Source organism: Cinclus cinclus, chromosome 7, assembly GCF_963662255.1.
Source record: "Cinclus cinclus chromosome 7, bCinCin1.1, whole genome shotgun sequence".
NCBI classification, from domain to species: Eukaryota; Metazoa; Chordata; class Aves; order Passeriformes; family Cinclidae; genus Cinclus; species Cinclus cinclus.
Genome location: NC_085052.1, coordinates 13926058 through 13944094, shown reverse-complemented (window position 1 = coordinate 13944094; position 18037 = coordinate 13926058). Strand labels below are relative to the sequence as shown.

The 18037-nt window shown below is 60.5% G+C and overlaps 2 protein-coding genes across 2 annotated transcripts; one reads left to right on the top strand and one right to left on the bottom strand.

The window, feature by feature from the left end:
• CRTAC1 (cartilage acidic protein 1) lies at positions 1 to 11967 on the top strand. Its single transcript, XM_062496424.1, has 15 exons — positions 1 to 45; positions 3781 to 3977; positions 5144 to 5340; positions 6270 to 6400; positions 7004 to 7160; positions 7747 to 7881; positions 8184 to 8329; positions 8510 to 8646; positions 9284 to 9366; positions 9857 to 9957; positions 10042 to 10210; positions 10715 to 10860; positions 10994 to 11036; positions 11474 to 11617; positions 11855 to 11967. Exons 1-15 carry the CDS (start codon positions 1 to 3, stop codon positions 11965 to 11967), a joined length of 1944 nt encoding a protein of 647 aa, XP_062352408.1.
• A 3055-nt stretch (positions 11968 to 15022) lies between these two features.
• Positions 15023 to 17269, bottom strand: GOLGA7B (golgin A7 family member B). The gene is made up of 5 exons (XM_062496425.1): positions 17258 to 17269; positions 16052 to 16177; positions 15485 to 15637; positions 15235 to 15336; positions 15023 to 15121 (listed from the first exon to the last, which is right to left on the bottom strand). The coding sequence occupies exons 1-5, from the start codon at positions 17267 to 17269 to the stop codon at positions 15023 to 15025; spliced, it is 492 nt and encodes a 163-aa protein (XP_062352409.1).
• Positions 17270 to 18037: the final 768 nt, after the last annotated feature.

The window sequence follows — 18037 nt, the reverse complement described above, 5'->3', positions numbered from 1 at the left end:
ATGCGCTCCCGCCGCCGTGGGGGCGTCGGGCGGCCCCCCTGGCCCGTGAGTAGCGGTGTGGTTTTGCTGCTCCGCGAAGTTTCCCGGGAACTCCGAGGAGGGGAGGGGCGACTCTCAACTCCGGCACGGTCACCGGTTCGGGGAGAAGTTGGTGGAGGGCGAAGCGGGACCGCGGGCACGTAGCCTGTCCCCATGGCGTGGAGGGGATGTGGGGTAGTGAGCAGGGAAGGGGCGGGAATAAGGATGGGATGGGGATGGAATGATGTTGGGCTGGGGAGGACCGTGCTCACGAGGCTGTACAGTGATGAGCGGTGTGTGCTGGGACTGAGTAGCCGTGGCAGGGCCATCAGGACTGTGAGCAGAGAGGGACAGCACCTCTTTGTAGCAGCACTTGTGCTTGGTCGTGGCTGAGCCTGTGGAGGAGCGGGGGGAAGTGGGCAGAGGGGTCCGGCCATGTGCCTGCCTGCGTGGGAAAGTGCTGGCTGTGTGCTGGTGGGCCTGAGCTCCCCAAGGACCTGGTGTCCCTTTGGGGTGAGCTCAGAGACTAAGGTGACTGTTCATAGCCACACTGCATTAGCTACTGCTGGCTGAGCCCCAGCCTGCCAGGTTCAGCGCTGAGGAGTCCTGCATAGGAGGGACAGGCTCGCAGCAGCAAGCAGACGTCGCAGCAGGACCCAGGTTCATGGGTTTTGGCTGGAGCAGAGGCACTGCAGGGTCTGGGCTGCTTGGGATTGAGGAGCTGTGGAGGTGCGCTGCTGGTACTCTGGGCAGCCGAGCTGCTGTGGAAGAGGGGTCTGCTGGGTCTGGGGGACATCTCTTGCCTGTCCTCTGCCCTGGCAGGTACAGCTGTGGCAGCCTGGCAATGCTAAGAATGAGACTATGATGTTACTGGGGCATGTGCAGCATGGTGGTGTGAGGTGCTGTGATGTCACTATGTTGTCACCACTCTGGGGTGCACTGGGGGTGCAGTGAGGCCCTTGCTGCATGATGTCAAGAAATGTGGTAGAGGTGCTGGAGATGGCCACGGCCCAAAACGGCATGTTGCTGCAGTGGTGGAGTATGACATCACTGGCGTGTGTGATTTGGAGGGCAGCAATGTCACGGTGACATGTGGCATGGGGTGGCTACACAGGGACCTAACACCCACCTTTCCCATGATGTAGACTAGGGGCTGGGGATGTCCATGTGTGTACAATGAGGAGATTTGGGGACAGCATCTCCCCACTTGTGGTGAGAGGTATGGGGCACAATTACCTGCCTGTCCCATGGCTCCCTTTCCAGTCCCATCCCACTCTCCCCACTGGGCACTGTCAGTCGTAGCAATGCATGGGCTCAGGTGAATCCTACACACTGCATCTCTGCCATGGGGCCAGCACCCTCTCCTTGGGCTGCCTGGCTGCACCCTGCATGGGTGCCTGTGGCATCCTCCCAGTGCCTCTGCCCCTGCTTGGCACCTTGACTTTGTGTTGCTAGTGATACTGAGGAAGCAGCACCCTGGGGTGACCTTGCCACCAGATGCCACAACACAAGCTTGGATGTGACTCTGCTGGAACAAGATAGACTGAGGTCTGCCCTGCATATAGGCAGCCCCATGGCCTCAATCCTCAGCTGAAGCTTCATGCTGGGACTGTAGTTCTAGCAAAAGCATGCTGGGAATGATGAGGCCCTTCTGCATCTGGCATGCAGAGCCTGAGTCTCCCTCATTTCCCCTTCTCAAAATGGCCTGGCTCTAGCCTGGATATCCCTTCCCCATGGCACCAAGCACCGGATCCACTGGGAAAAGCCTTTTGTCTCCAATCAGGAACATTGTTTCCTACTGGAAAAGCTCCATCCAACTTGGAGGGATTTCAGCTGCAGCTGGATGAGGGGTGGGGGGGTGGGGGGGCACCTGAGTAAGAGCCCAGGCTCTGGGGAGTGGGGATAGACAGGGAGCCTGGCCAATGGTCTGGGGGGAGCCACCCATCGTCTGGCTGTGGTTGTAGGTGAGGCAGCACTGCTCTGCAGGGCCAGGGACTTATGTGGCAGCCCTGCACCTGCATGTCCACAATATCAGTGGCTCTCCCCCATGCTCATTTCAGTAAGCTTGGAGTGGGGCTGTGGCGAAGACTCCCTCTCTTTCACTATCTGGCATTGCAGAGTGACACCCAGGGACTTTCCCATCCCTGAACAACCCAATGAAACCTATCCCAATCACATATGTCTTGAATGGGACCCCTGCACCAGGGAAAGATTTAAGCTCCTGCCCCTCAAGAGCTGCTCCAGACAGTATGGCAGGATAATGGGTACAGGAAGAGAATAGGAACAGCATATGGTACAGCTGGAGACACAGACACATTTACCCTTGAAGTTGTGCCCAGGGTAGTGGGGTTGGAGAGGAAAGGGGAGCAGACTGGTGCAATGGAATACAGGGATCTGGGTGGTATGTGCAGTAGGGTTAAGATTTCCTCTGAAGCCCCTTGGACTACAGCCCCTTCCTGCCTAGTCATGTGGGCCTGGAAGCTATTTAGTTATGGCAGGGGAATCCTGGCCCCCAGAGAGCAGTGGGACCATTCCCATCCCCAGGGATAGGCAGCAGCAGGCTGCTCTCCACATCCAGATGGGTCTGCCAGGGTCTAAATCTTGGGCACCTTCTCCTCTCCAAGCTGGGCATATATGGTACCACGCAGCTGCCACAGCTTCTTTGCCTTGTGTTGGAGTCCAACAGCATGGAGCTGGCAGTGGGGTCCTTCACTCCTGTACAGGGGGACTGTTCCTGGTCAGGGAGGGCATTCCTGCCCAGGGAGGTGGCACAGTCACACGAAGCACTGTCCCCTTGCAGGGAAGCTGCCCCAACCACCCCTCAAGTTTGCAAGAGTGGTCCAGGCTGCTTTTTCTCCCAGCTGGAGTGCAGGCATGTGGTATCATGCCCGTAGCCTGGGGAGACACAGCTTATTTCTGGGCTCTTCCCCTCTGAAGGAGACTGCCTGGCCTGGGATGAGGGGTTGCCCTCCTGAGTGCCATCTTGCTCTTCACCTGTGCTACAGCCAGGTCAGAGCCATCTCCAAAATCTCTGCAGCCTTGCCAGCAGTGCTGGCAGACGCTGTTCTCTGCAGTCCAGGTTAAATGAGCCTCTTCTCCCAGTCTCCTGTTCCTCCTAGCATTTTCTCACGGCTGCATCCCTGTGCAGAAGCCTTCCTTGGCCAGGCTGGAAGTAGCTCACCCTGCAGAAACCCTGGGAGGAGCAGTTCCAGCAGTATGGGCAAACTGAAGCATGTGGGAGTAACCTGATAAACTATCCCTGGGTTCTTCCTGTGAACTTTCCCAGCTCTGGAAGACCAATGGGACAGAAGACAAACTCTTCAGGGCAGTGGAAGTCTTCTTCCTCTGACCCTGCCCATGGAGCAGTTATCAACATTTTGACTTACGAGGACTTTGGATGCCAGTGGCATCTTAGGGCAGAGTAAGCTGGGCCTGAGCCCGGTTTTGTCAGTACCCCACAGCCCTCCTGCTGCCTCTCCAGTCCCTCTAATAGGATGGGCTCCTAAGGCTGGGCTGTTGCCCAGCCCCAGCTCACCGGAGTATGATCTTGTCCCAGGGGTGAACAGCCCCCAGGCCAACCCATGATGGGGCTACTGGAATGACAGTGCCCAAGGGTTAAGGGACAGGTGGTATGGTGCAGGCTGGGCTGCTGTGGCAAGGGGTGAAAAGAGAGAGCATCTCTCATGCAAGGACAGTGGGGCAGCTCGGGCATCATGGAGCAGAGTCTCCTCCTGGAGCTGATGGGCTGTAGGTCTCTCCCAGGTGTCCAGGATGCTAGTGTTGTGCCTGCTGTCCGTGGCCTGGCTCAGTGAGGGCTCCCAGCGCAGCGAGCCCATGTTTGCAGCCGTCACCCACCGCCTTCTCCCGCCTGACTACGACAGCAATCCCACACAGCTCAACTATGGCGTGGCTGTCACCGACCTGGATGCCGACGGTGACTTTGAGATTGTGGTGGCAGGGTGAGTGTTGCACCTAATGCCTCAGTGACAGCATGGCCCTGCAGGGACAGAAATTCCTCCCTCTTCTGTGGTCTTGCAGCTGACTGGGGGAGTTGTGCACAAAGAGATGGTTTGGGGTCTGCATGCACCCACCAGTGAATGTATGTGTGTGCCCACACAGGGTGTTGATGCCAGCTGAGTGCCTGTGTAGGATCATGTGAGGGCCCCCATCGGTCCCTTCTCTGTGGGGTGGTGGCAGCTGCCCAGCAGCCAGGGTCCACCCTGCAGTGCACAGCCAGCGTGTCCCCAAGCCATCTCAGCACCGCTGACAGGACTCAGCTCTCTCCAGAGATTCAGTTAATTGGCTGGAGGCTTTTTATAGTCCTTTATTGGAATGACAGCTGGAAAGGCTGGCGGGAGCTGTGTGCTGTGATGCCAGTGCCCAAGTGGGGCTGGACACTGAACAGCTGCTGCTAGCAGGTCCAGCCCTGGTCAGGAAGAGGAGGGACTGTGGTGTAGGCTCTGTGTGTGTCTGCTGGCACTGCTGTGAACTACTACTGCAGGGTATCTGAGTACACACCATCATCCCCGCTCACTAAAAAGGCTTGTATACACACAGGTGTGCTCACCTGGAGATTGTTCTTTACCCTCACATATCCCATCCAGCTGGACGGAGGCACTATGGTGACAGGCAATCAGTCTGGCCCTGCTGCTGCTCTGAACATCACCGAGGCAGGAAAACATGGGCAGCAGTGGGAGCCCTGGAGGGGTCTGGGCCACCACTCCCTGCTGTGCTGAGTCAAGAAGTCAGCTAGGGTTTTGTAAGCAGTCGTGGTGCCCGTTGTATAACTTGTTTACTGGTGCGTTGGGCAGGAGCGGGCAAGAATCCAGTGGGACGTACCGTGCTGAGAGGATTTGCCTTGCGTGCTGGTTTCCTTGCCCTGGCAAAGCTCTGCAAGCAGGGACCTGCACCCCATCCTGTGCTGCTATCTGCCTGGCCCCCACTGCTTCCCCAGTGTTGCCAGACAGGGGATGCCTGACAGGATCCTTGGCCTCCATGGACCATGCAGGTCTCTGCAGTGCCCATCATGAGGGAAACCCAGTATCACACCCAGTGTCCCCCTAGGGATGAGACAGGGGCTTTCATCCCAGCCTTGGGAAGCCAACATCCCTCCTTACACTCACAGGTACAATGGTCCCAACCTAGTGCTCAAGTATGACAAGGCACAGGGGCGGCTGGTGAACGTGGCAGAGGATGAGCGGGGCTCCCCGTACTATGCACTGCGGGACCGGCAGGGCAACGCCATCGGTGTGACAGCCTGTGACATCGATGGAGATGGCCGCGAGGAGATCTACTTCCTCAACACCAACAATGCCTTCTCTGGTGAGCCTTGCTGGTCTCCGAGCCCCAGGCACAGGGAGAGCCCCCAGCATGGCTGCCCACGACCTTCGGCGTGTGAGGGATGTGTGCGGGCTGGAGTTAATTTCTCAGTTGAGTGGCTCCATTGATTGATGGCAGCACGGGTGGGACACTGAGCCCAGCCAGCCACCGAGTCAGCACTTCCAGCTGCCCATCGCCCTTTCTGTGGTACCCCAGGTGGGACAGAAGGTTCCCTTCCACCCCCTCGGCTGTCCTGCCACAAGGACCCTGCACTGTAAACCCCAGTCGTGCCCTGCAGCAGTTGTGCTTTTTAGTCTCATGGCTTTCCTCTGCCTGCTGCACCAAGCCAAGCTCTAATCCTGCCCTTCTAGTGCTGTCCCTGCTCCTGGCATGCCTGTTGTGGGAACAAGACTATCCTCCAGGCTGGCACTGGGAATCCCCAGAGTTTCCTGGCTTGGTGCTCCAGCCCAGCTCTGCCCAGTGTCTCTGACCTCCAGGCAGCAGATCTGTCTTCCCAGTGCTCCTAATTACCCAGGCTGGCAGTGGATGCTGGCACACCTGTCCCTAAATCAGGCTCTGCCATTGGTGCTGTCACAAGTGGTGTAGCTCGCTGACTGTGCCTGCCACTGAATCGATTTTTTTTTTTTTTTTTTACCTTCTTGAGGATGATCTACAGGGCTGTACCCCATTGGGACATATTTTAGCTTAATGAGTTGATTCTTCTGTGTGTCTCCCAGTGGCCCTTAAGGGTCATGGGGTTCTTGCAGCAACAGCAGCCCATCCCTATGGCTCTGTAGGAGGCTGCAGAGACAGCAGTTATTTGGTATACTCTGGGAAAAGGATACCTTTTCCACAACTGCTCTTGCTGCGAAGCACCCTCCTCAGGATGAGGTGGGATGCTGGAGCCCACTGACCTGTGCTCCCTTCCCCAGGCATGGCCACCTACACAGACAAGCTCTTCAAGCTCCGCAATGGGCGCTGGGAGGACATCCTGAGCGACGAGGTGAACCGGGACGTGGCCAGCCGCTTTGCCGGCCGTTCTGTTGCCTGTGTGGACCGGATGGTGAGCAGGCAGGGTTCTGCAGACAGGGGAATCTCTGCCCCCTTCCCACTCCCAGTGCCCCTCCAGTGGAGTCCTGGGAGCCTGGTCTCCTTGTCCATCCCATCCCCTGCTTGGGCCAAGGGTGCCCCCCAGCTGCCCATTGACTGTCAGGGCTAGCAATGCTCCCAGCTGTAGAGGCTGTGGATGCCTGTCCACACGGTTGCCACCAGCTGATAAACGTGCCTGTCGAGGTGATTTATGTTCTTGTCACCTGCTCTTTCTTCGTCCTCCTCCTCCAGCGGTTTGTTTCCAAATGATTATCACTAAATCAGGGTGCAGGAACTGCACGGGACAAAGGGGGTGGTGGAAATGGGGAGGATCTGGCACACTGGGGATGCTGGGAGGGGGGATAACGTGCACTGTGACCAGAGAGCTTCGGGAGGCAAGGGGACACATCCCTACTCCTGGGATGCTTTTTGCCGTGGGCTTGGCGGAGCTCTTGCTCAGCACACTAGCAGTGCCTGCTCCCACGGAGCAGTAAGGGCATTCACAACAGACATCCTGTGGTCCCCGTGGAGATGAGTTGTGGGTGGGTGGGTGCTGAGGCGGTGCTGCTGGCTGCAGGGCTCCGGCAGGTATTCCATCTACATCGCCAACTATGCCAGCGGCAACGTGGGCCCCCATGCCCTGATTGAGATGGATGTGGCTGCCAGTGACCCTGCCCGTGGTGTCGTGGTGCTGGTGGATGTGGCCGCCCAGGCTGGCGTCAGCAAGTACACAGGTACACCCGGCTGCTGTGGCCCTGCGGTGGGGACGGGGCGCTGCAGGGCATGGCGAACGCGAGACCCCGCCGTGGCAGGGCAGTGCAGCCGGAGGTCCGTGCCACGCGTTGGGCTGCCTGACTGCCCCATCTAGTGGCAGCCCCACGGCCCTTGGAAGGGACCAGGATTGTGGGATGCGCACCTGGTAGGACCCCTGTGCCCACCATCACCGGGGCTAATCCCTCCAGAGCTCACAGGGCGGGCAGCGGCGTTTGGGAACGTAGGCGTCGGGGGCTACAAACTCACCTGAACCCCATGCTGCCCCACCACCGTGGGGACCGCTGCGTGCCCCAGCGGTAAATTGTCCCTAATTAGGAGTGTTGTCACCATAGCGATGGCAGTGATTAGGGTTGGGAGTGACACAAGCGGCTGCCAGGCGCAATTAACTTCTGATGAGAGGGAGTGGAGGTGGGCAAGAATGGGACACGGAGGGGGGGGATTGGGGGGAGGTTGCTTGGGGGAACGGTGTGGGCAACGCTGAGGGAGCACGGGGATCACAAACTCGCGTGGGGCAGCTGTCCCCTCACCCCGGGCTACTGTCCCCAGGGGGACGTGGGGTGGCCGTGGGCCCCATCCTGAGTGACAGTGCCTCTGACATATTCTGCGGTAATGAGAACAGCCCAAATTTCCTCTTCCACAACCGGGGGGACGGGACGTACAGGGACGTGGCAGCTGCTGTGGGTGAGTAGGGGAAGCTGGGGGGAACACAGACGCTGGGGACCTCAGGGCAGGGGTGGCTCTGCCTGTCCCTGCCCGCACTGGATGAGTGCGGAGTGGAGGGACGGGGACGAACACGGAGCTCTGGGGACCCGGAGACCCAGTGACCACTGTGCAGTGGCTGGGATGCATCGGGGCATCCGTCAGCGCAGGGATGTAACCCTGGGCGCGGAGGACCTGTCTGGGAGAGATGGAGCACATCCCAGGAGGTGTACTGGAGGCAAGGAGGGGTTCCCGTCTCCTCCTGTGCCCTTGCGGTTCCCTAGGGCTGGATGACCCCTACCAGCACGGACGCGGTGTGGCGCTGGCTGACTTCAACCGGGACGGCCGAGTGGACATCGTCTATGGCAACTGGAACGGGCCGCACCGCCTCTACCTGCAGAGCGGAGCTCCTGGGCGTGTGCGATTCCGGGTGAGGGCTGGGAGCCGCCCGCACTGATGGCTCTGCCACTGAGCCACCTCCGCCACGGGGACTGGCTTCACTCTGAATTGTCTTTGAGCCCCACTTGGCAGCGAGGATGGGACCCGAGGCGTCAAAGCAGGACCCAGGTGTCCTGCTTCCTGTGCCTATTGTCAGGCTATGCCCATGCAGGACATCGCCACCCCCAAGTTCTCCATGCCGTCCCCCGTCCGCACCGTCATCGCAGCCGACTTCGACAATGACCAGGAGCTGGAGGTTTTCTTCAACAACATCGCTTACCGCGGCTCCTCCGCCAATCGCCTCTTCCGGTAGGAGCCCGGTGGGGCCGGGAGCCCGCACCCTGCTCTGGGAGCCGAGCAGCCCTCACTGCACAGCCAGGCTCACAGGGCTCCCCTCCGGCAGTGCCACGGCTCAGGCTCAGCTCATAAAAGCCATCGTGACTGAGCCCTTCCTGGCATCATTACCAGTTGCTGCGATCATGCCTGCAGCAATCCCTGGGGTCCCCAGCACCGCTGATTAGCAGACATGTGGAAGCTTGTTCATGGCTCCTGTTAATTGCAGGGGTCAATTCCTCATTGCTGTTCTGTAGCACCTCCTTGCCTGGTGTGTAGGGTGGTGAGAACTGGTTGTCCGCCCAATGCTTGCAGCTGTGGGTGGGTAGAAGGCAAGGGTTTTGCTCTTTGGAGACATCTCCAGGTTCCAGAGGGATGCAACAGATGGTGTTGCTACTCTGGAGTTCAAACACAGAAGCTTTCATGAAACTCCACTTGCCCCTGCATGGAGTGGGGACATGCCAACAGGAAGGGGACAATCACCCATCCACACACTATAGCCACCAGGGTTGTTACTCCTACCATGATTCTGCAGGAGGGGACAGACATGCCCAGGAAGGTTCTGAGGACTGCAGGAGCTGGTATTAATACCCTCTGTGTGTGTCCTTGGCAGGCTCATCCGCAGAGAACACTCAGACCCCATTGTGGAAGAGCTGAATCCAGGGGATGCACTGGAGCCCGAGGGACGGGGCACGGGTGGGTCCACCCCACTCTGGCACAGCACTACTTGGCACCTTCTATGCCTGAGGATGCCACACGCCTGGCTGAGTTTTCTGCCTGCCCTCCAGCAGCAAGCTGGGGCTCCCATCACACAGGAATGGCCCCCTGCTTTCTCCCTCCACCCATACTCATCCAGTGGTGCCATCTCCAGAACCCCAGAGGCATTCTTGAAGGGCCCGTTACTGGGTGTCCACTGCTGAAAGCCAGCCTCTGCATTTGGGAGGAGGGCAGGCAGTTCCCTGTGACCCACAGCCCTCCAGGCACTGCCTGCCCCCTCCACTGCCCAGTTTGCCAATGCACCTGATTACAGAATGCCAACCACACTCCTGCATTAGAGTCACCCCATCTTCCCTTTTGTCCCTGCCTGACCAGGAGTGCTGCCAGTGGAAGGCCACCGCAGCAGCAAGGTCTAGTGGTGGGAGATATGGGGCCAGGCCTCAGGCATTATGTGATTCTGTCCTTACAGGAGGTGCAGTGACAGATTTTGATGGTGATGGGATGCTGGACCTCATCCTATCCCATGGCGAGTCTATGGCACAGCCAATCTCCATCTTCAAGGGCACCCAGGTGAGTCAAGCAGGGATTTCTCGTGTTGTGCCCATCCCTTCTGTCAGTTCAAGCTCAGTCTCTCTGCTCCCTCCTCCCTTGCAGGGCACCAGGAACAACTGGCTGCGTGTCATCCCCCGTACCCGCTTTGGGGCCTTTGCACGAGGGGCCAAGGTTGTGCTGTTCACCCGGCGCAGTGGGGCCCACCTGCGCATCATCGACGGTGGCTCCGGCTATCTCTGCGAGATGGAGCCTGTGGCACACTTCGGACTGGGTGAGCTAGGGGATTGAGGGGCTGCTTCCACCCCAGCCTTCCCTGGCACTCCCCAGGGCAGGGGACGTGTTCGTTGCCCCAGTGTCCTGCAGCACAGTAATTATCCATGCTTGTCACCCTAGGTGGTGGGGTCTGTACAAGGCTGTGGGTGCAGTACCCAGCCACTGCAGCTGTGCTGCAAGGGGCAGCTGTCCCCTTTCCCATCCCCTGCCTGCTGCTTTGCCAGGCAGTAGGGTTTTCCCTTCCCTTTAACTCTCCCCTGGTGCAGCATGTCCAGCAGCCAAGCCTGCAGGGGTGTCCGTGCCCACTGCAAGGTCATCCCGTTGTCCCCATGTACACCCCTCAGAGTACATCCATGTGCATGGGCTGTCAGTATGAGCACCTGGAGCTGGGCTCAGGGAGCAAGGGAAGACTTTGCCCCTGCCATCCCTACCACCCCGCTGGCCTCCTTTCAGCCCCTGCCCACCCTGGAGACCCTCCCTTTGATGGGCTGCCCGCCTGCAGGGCATGACAAAGCCAGCAGCCTGGAGGTGACTTGGCCAGATGGCCGCGTGCTGTCACGAGCTGTGGCGAGCAGTGAGACCAACTCTGTCCTGGAGATCCCCTACCCTCTGGATGTGGAGGAGCCACTCATGCCTGCCCCGCTGGAGGTGAGGGCCAGGAGTGGGTGTAGGTTGTGAGACTTTGGGGACAGGAACAAGGGGGCTGGGCTCTGCTGGCTCAGTGGCTGCCCAGGGCTGATTCCTCCCCATCCCAGCAGTCTCTACTTCTTCCCAAATGCAGTGCGGGCAGGGATTCTCGCAGCACGAGAATGGACGCTGTGTAGGTGAGTGACTGCTGGAAACACAGGTGTGCCTGTACCCAGGATGCTGTAGCATAGTCCCACGGGGGACACTCTGAGACTGGGAGGTGGCTGCCTGCCACATGGCTCAGTGCCAGGTACAGCTGCCTGCCTGGTACATGACCTGGGAATGGGACAGCAGTACAGCTCCAGAGGGGCACCATGGTGTCACAGGGAGCAGCAAGAGCACTGTGCTGGGGCAGGAGGCATGGCTGGCATGTGGCAGGCGTTGTGATGCAGCCAATGAGTGATGGAGGGGCAGCAGAGATGCAGCAGGGTGGCTGTGTGTGAGCCTCCAGGGCAGAGGTACAGCTTATGCATGGCTACCACTGGGGTGACCATCCAGTGTACTGGGGGAACTGGAGGTGCTGGCAGCCCCAAGCTCTCTGCCCAGACATCTCACACTGCGGACCCTCTTGCAGACACAAATGAGTGCACTGAGTTCCCCTTCATCTGCCCCCGGGACAAGCCCATCTGCATCAACACCTATGGCGGGTACCGCTGTCGCAGCAACAAACGCTGCAGCCGGGGCTTTGAGCCAAATGAGGATGGCACAGCTTGTGTGGGTGAGTGATAGCTGGAACACCCTGACCCCATGTCAGCTAGCATCAGCCCCAAAGCACCACCTTGGGATGCTGTTGCATCCTGACAAAGGCCAGGCTACAGCCTGAAACCTGTCAGATGGCAGTCCAGCCACCTCCACCCTGCTTCTGTGTCTGTTTGTCTGTGCCTTCCACTGAGCTGCTACTGACTCTCCTTCTTTCTCTTTTTCTCTCTTGTTCCTCCTCTCCTTCTCTGTGCAGCTCAAGTGGCCTTTTTTGGGGGATATCCCTCTGCTGGGAGCTGGCCTGGGCTCCCCCACAGTGCCCTCTTCCCTCTAGTCCTCGGACTCTGCCTTTGTCTCTATGCACTTTAACCCCTGCCCATAACATGCCACACCAGCCTTGATGGAAGGATGGGCTGGCCTCTGCCCCTCTCTTTTTCTGTCCATGTTGAACCACCCTGGAAGTGCCGGCTGGGCCGACCTGCAGTGGGATGGGCACTGACCTGACTGTCCTGTGCACTATCTCTGGGAAAGCAGCCCTGGGGCAGCCTGGCACTGCCCCTTCCCTCACACACCCACTGCCCCAGTGCTATTCCTGCCATGCTGGCACCTCCCTCGTGGTTGCTTGCTCCGTCGCCTCGATACTGTATTATGTGCCTGCTGGTTTGGCCTGCGACGTGTGTGCTTTGCCTGCCCCCTCCTCAGTGATGGGAACAACCTCCCCAGCCCTGGCAGAGGAGGGTCTTCCCAGCTCTGCAGGGGCAGGATCCTCCTGGTCTGTTTTTAACATATTGATACTACTGTTTGGAGTTAGACCCTGCTTAGTCCCAACAGTCTTCCAGCCCCTCTCCCAGAGATCCCCTAATAAACTATATCCCACCTATTAACCTGGTCTGCTGAGCTCTGCGGGGCAGGGCTGTGCTTGTGTTTCTGCCCACCCTGCCCTGGAGCTGCACGGGGAGGGAGCCTAGGAGGGGAAGCACTCCCAACCTCCCCCAGCTCTTCGCACCCCAGGGCTCGGAGCTGGCTGGAGGGTGATGGTGCCCCTGGCCCAGCTCTGTGCTGGGCCTGCAGCAAAATGTGCAGCTCTAAAGGGGCTGGGGTGCAGCAAGCAGTCCTGCCTCCACCTCAACAACAGACCTGTGCTGCTTTTCCCCCCTCCATGCTAAAACCATACACTGCTCTCTTTACTCCCACCAGACATCGACGAATGTGCTCAGGGTTTGCATAACTGCAGCCAGCTCTGCATCAACACCCCTGGGGCACACACCTGCCTCTGCCACCCAGGCTTCCATGCCCTTGATCCGGCTGCCAGCCGGTGCCTGGGTGAGTACCTGCAGTGCCCAGCCACCTGGTGCTGCCAGGCTGCCCTGCCAGCAGACGTGACTGGGGGGCCCAGTTCTTCTACTCACAGCCATAGTGCTGGGGGACAGAATGGACAGGCTGTGGCTGTGCAGGAGGTGGTGGCACTGCCTTTTGTGTCCCAGGTTCACCCAGCCCTGGAGCTGCGGCCCCCCCCCCACCCCCCATGCCCCTTCCATCCCTTGCTCTGCCCATGCCAGACACTCCCTGTACCCTTGGCACAGCTCTGACCTTTTCCCCTTCTTTCCCAGACATAGATGAGTGCCAGGCACAGCCTGGGCCCTGCGACCATATCTGCCATAACAGCCCTGGCTCTTTCCACTGCCACTGTCACCATGGCTTCTCCCTGGGTGCTGGTGGACGCTGCCAGAACAATTAGCCCGCTCTGGCACAGCCAGGTGTTCCCTGCTACTCCCTAGTACTGTGCCGGTGGTACCTGGTACCAACTGAATAAACCCTTTCCTGCACTGTCTTCCTTGTGTGTCCCTCTCCCAGGGCCACATGACTGCTACACAGGTCTGTCCCTACTCCCCTAGATTCCACCCTCCTCCCCATCCCCTCCCTCCCTCCATGCTCACCTTCATGGGGCTCTGTGCAATCCAGTGTGAAAAAATACCCAGCCTGATTCTGTGCCCCCACAGCATTGTCCCGCTCACTTCTCCAATACAAGAAGATGAAGGATAGACAGTGGGGGAAGAAGCGTGGGGTTTATTGAGGAAGGTCTCCATGCAGGGGGAGTGCTCCAACAGGAACGTTGAGGCCGGGGTCCCCACAAACACATTGTGACTGAGCCAAAAGGAGTCCTGCAGGGCAGCGTCCTCCCTCCAGGTCCCCGGGAGAGAAATGGCAGCTTGGTTCAGCCCTGAACCCAGATAGGAATTCTCCTTAGGGTGCTGGATGTCACAGGGACCCTCCTATTTCCCCCTATCTGACCCTGGACCATGAACCTCCACACCTTGCTGCCAGGCTCAGGTGCCTTTCAAGGTCCCCTCTTACAGGCCAGGCTGAGAATTGGGGTGCTGGTGGCAGATGCATGCAGGACAGGTGGGCAGGGGAGGACTCAGTAGTGTGAGAGGAAGGGTCCTTATGGAGCTGCCCCACTGGGCACCCTCCCTGCATTAGGGCAGGTCATGGGGCAGAGTAGGCAGGGGGCTGCTGGCAGCTAGGTACAGGCAAACTCTGCCAGGATGGGCAGGGAGCCTGCTCACCCATGCCACAGCTCAGCCTCAACTGTTGTAGGCCATGAATGAATCCAGGGCACATGGCACAGGGGCAGCACCATGCCCAGCACTGCACCTCCCTGCCCTGGACAGTGGGCTGGAGAAATACCTGGGTCTAGCTGGGGATGGCAGCAGGTCATGCAGGGAGAAGAAGCAAGTGCCCAGTGTCATGGCAGTGTAGGATGGTGCTGGAGAGGATGTAGTGCTAGACAGGGAAGGGGGCCAGGGGAGCAGCAATGGTGCAGCAGATGGGGCAGAACTGGGGTGAATGCATGGCCCATTGTGCAGAAGAAGTGGCACCAGTGCTCTGCCAGGCCCCCTGAACAGTGGACAAGCAGCAACTCAACCCTCACCACAGCACTAAGAGCAGGATGCCCCAAGGGTGGGTGCAGCAAGAGCTGCCGGAGTCTGTGGGCGTGGGGTTAAGTGTTTGTCCCCTGCTAAGAGCTGCCTGAGCATTGCCAGTCCCAGTGCTCCCCAGTGCATGGCAACAGGGACACTGCCAGTTGGGACTGCCCATAGCAGGGCAACCTCCTTTCGCTTGCGGCTGGGGCAGCAGCACCAAGCACATGGAGGGCTGTAGGAGCCCCCTGGCAACAGTTCGACTCAGTCGGAAGCACCTGGGATACCCCAGCACCAGTCCCTGCCCACAGTGGGTCCGAGCAGGGGCAGACCCACTGCGGGGGACAAAGAGAAGATGGGGGTGGGCAGCCCCACTGCGTTGCCCCGGCCTCCCCCTCCTGCTCTCCCCGGGCTCAGAAGCGGGTGCTCTGGTAGTGCAGCCTGCGGAGCTCAGAGAGGCCACTGTCCCGGCAGTACGAGTCCCTGCAGGGACTCTCTGCCAGTCACCGGCCCCCCGCCCCGCCACCGCCGCTGCTGCTGCTGGAGCTGCCGCTGCTGGAGCTGCCGCTGCTGCACCGGTCCTCGTAGATGGAGATCTCGATCTGGGCCCTGCTAAGGATCATGGGTGAGATGTGCCAGCTCGATTGCCCAGCACCCATGCCCAGTTTTCCTTCACCCTTGCCATCCCCCAAGCACCCCGCTGCCCAAAGGATACAACCCTCATGCCACGCTCCAGGGGGTCAGTGAGCAGCAGTCCCCGTGGTGCATAGATCTTCTCATTCTGGTCCTGGATGTACTTGGAGATCTTCTTCAGGACCTGTCGGCACAGGGAGGGACACTCAGGGCCAGCCAGCATTGCTGTTTACTCTGGCCTCCAGTCCCATGTTCCTTGTGACACGTTTGAGCCATCCCTGTGCCCACTTCCAGCTGTGCTCATCCCTGAGCCCTCCCCTGCACCTCAGCACCTTCTCATAATGTGTCTCCATGCAGAGGAAGATGAAATAGGCAGTGGCACAGGCCAGGCACCCCTCGAGGTATGAACTGCCCCCAATCTTCTCTGCCTCAGCGTAGAAGCCATTTAGGGTTTTCACGGTTTCCTCAAAAAGTTGCCTCTCAATCTAGGACAGAAACCAAGGTGAAGAGGAGTCTGGTCAGGGACTGGCTCCCTGAACCGCCTTGTCCCCATTCCTGGGGGGACTTGGATTGCACTTAACCCTCTCCTCCCTGTCCATTGGATGCCTCAGCTTGCAGGCCCCTGCCCACCTCCCACCCATACCAAGACCTGCTGAGCCTGCAGCCTTCACCAGAGCCTCCTAGTCCCTGGGGCACCAAAGGGAGCACCAAAGCCCTTGCACACCAGCCAGGGCAGGTGTGATTTCATGCACCCAGCAGCATTGGCTGGCCCAGGGCCATAAAACATCCCAGAAGTCCCCACACCCTTTGACCCTTCTTCCATCTGAGCCCCCATAGCACACTGCCATAGGGCACCCCCCCCTCCCCCCTCTCCCCTTACAACCTCTCAGACTCCCTACCCTGCTCTCCAGCTCAGGGGGAAACTTTGTCTGGAACTGGCATGTGGTCCCATCACTGTAGTCCCGCTGCACAAAGACCTTGGTGGCCAGGGACGCGCTGCGCCGCAGCTCCTGCAGGCTGTGCACCTGGGGGCAGAGGGTGAGACAAGGGGGCTGCAGCCAGGGGTGCTGGGCATCCCTACTGGAGGGCTGGAGGCTAGGGGAGCAGCGCCATTCCCCCAGTGACAGGGGCTGCAGGCTCACACACCACGGGGCAGGGAGCCCTAGCACAGGCTGCGTCATGCCACGAGCACAGCTTGGCACTGGAGGTGCCAGGCATGGGGCGAGGGGAGGGTGGTGGCAAGGGGAGGATGCTCTGACAGCCCCCTGCTCAGAATGAGGGTGAGTGGGTGTGCTCTCATCCCGGGCTGGTGTGCGGTCTCACCCCCAGTGGTTCCTGCATGACCGAGTGTTCGTCGCCAGTGGGCCACGGCCCGGGAAGGGGACAGTGCCCTGTCCCCAGCTGTGCCCCAGATCACAGCCAACCCAACAGCTCCCAGGCGGGAGGATGGGAGTGAGCCGAGCAGGAGCTGGGACTAGGCAGTGGGGCTGCAACAGCGGCACAGTGGGTGGGCAGGCTGCAGTGGGGCATCTTCAGGAAAAGGACCAGCAGCCCCGGCAGCTGGTGCTGAGCCCTGACTCCCCACGGGGTGTGAGAGCCCGTGCCAACCCCCGAGCTCCAGGCTGTGGGGCAGCTCTGGTAGCTGGAGAAGAGGATGGAGGCACCCCGTTGTGCCAAGGGCAGGCATCAGGCCCCTCCCTGTGCTTCCCCTGGGTGACACAGGGCTACTGCCTGCTCTGTGCCCCACAGACCGTCTGGCGCTCACCCGCGTCCCACCCACGGCATCTGGGAGAAGAACCCCCAGTCCCACAGCCCAAGCCAGACACACTCCAGCCTTCACCAAAGGCACCCTGCACCATCCTGCACCTCCACGCCCCTTCAGGCACCTCACCGGCCTTTCTGTGCCCACGGAGCCCCCAGCCCCACACTCCCCTCCCCACCGACCCCAGCCCCACGCTGTCCCCCCCGCACCAGCGCAGCCCCCGCAGCCGGACCCCGCTCCCTGCCGCGCCCAGGCGGGGCAGCGCAGGGCGGGGGAGCTCCGCCGCAGCCCGGCCCGAGGGTGCCGCCGCCGGGCTGTCCCCGCCGTGCCGCCGAGCACCCACCTCCGTGGCCATGGCGCGGGGGGGCGCCGGGCCGGGCTGTGCCGGGGCGACCGGACCGGAGCGGACCGGCTCCCGTCTGCGGAGCCGCGCGGGGCCGGGCGCTGTCCGCGGTGCTGCCGAGCCGGGAGGCGGAGGCGGGCCCGGCCGCCCCGTGTGCGCAGCCGCCCGGTCCGCCGCGGCCCGCCCCGAGGCACCGGGGATGGGCGCCTGCCGCCACCGGCGCGGAGCCCCTGGAGAACGCGGCCCCGGTGCTGCGGACGGCGGTACCGGATGCCCCGGGGCCGGCCCCGGAGAGGGGCTGCGAGGAAGGGATGCTGCTGTGCGTCCCGGGGGTCTGGCACGGAGAGTGCCGGAGCCCGGATATCTTCGGGATGCGGCCGTAGGTCCCTGGGGGGAAACCTGGCTGCCGAGGGGGAGCTGCCGGAGGTAACAGAGGGTCTGAGCGGCCTTGAGGCTGGCCCGGCAGGGATTTGGGGAGTCGACCGTGGGACTGCTACACCGCCGTGCCAAGGGGCCTCATCTGAAGCTGTTTGCGAAGGAGTTGCAGCTGGTGCTGCGAGCAGAGCGCGGGCAGACATCAAAGAGCAGAGCTAACGAATTCCCTGTTATCTCTGCCCATTGACAGCTCAGTTAGAGCCGGAGAAATGCCAAACGGGGGAACAGAGGCTCTCCCGCGAGGTGAAGAAGGGGGGCTCCCAGCCGGGGCTGTAGTAGGGCGAGGGATGCAGTAGCTGGGCACAGGGCCCTCAGCGGGCAGGAGAGCAGCCAGCCCTTCCCTCT

Bases quoted from the DNA above. Each gene is read 5' to 3' on its own strand.
- CRTAC1 (XM_062496424.1), top strand. From the start codon at position 1: ATGCGCTCCCGCCGCCGTGGGGGCGTCGGGCGGCCCCCCTGGCCC. The intron at 8,330-8,509 runs GTGAGGGCTGGG...ATGCCCATGCAG, and splicing joins CTGGGCGTGTGCGATTCCGG to GACATCGCCACCCCCAAGTT. The intron at 9,958-10,041 runs GTGAGTCAAGCA...CCTCCCTTGCAG, and splicing joins CCATCTTCAAGGGCACCCAG to GGCACCAGGAACAACTGGCT.
- GOLGA7B (XM_062496425.1), bottom strand. The intron at 15,638-16,051 runs GTAGGGAGTCTG...TTTCTGTCCTAG, and splicing joins CCCCTGAGCTGGAGAGCAGG to ATTGAGAGGCAACTTTTTGA. The intron at 15,122-15,234 runs GTATCCTTTGGG...AGCAGGGCCCAG, and splicing joins TGGAGCGTGGCATGAGGGTT to ATCGAGATCTCCATCTACGA.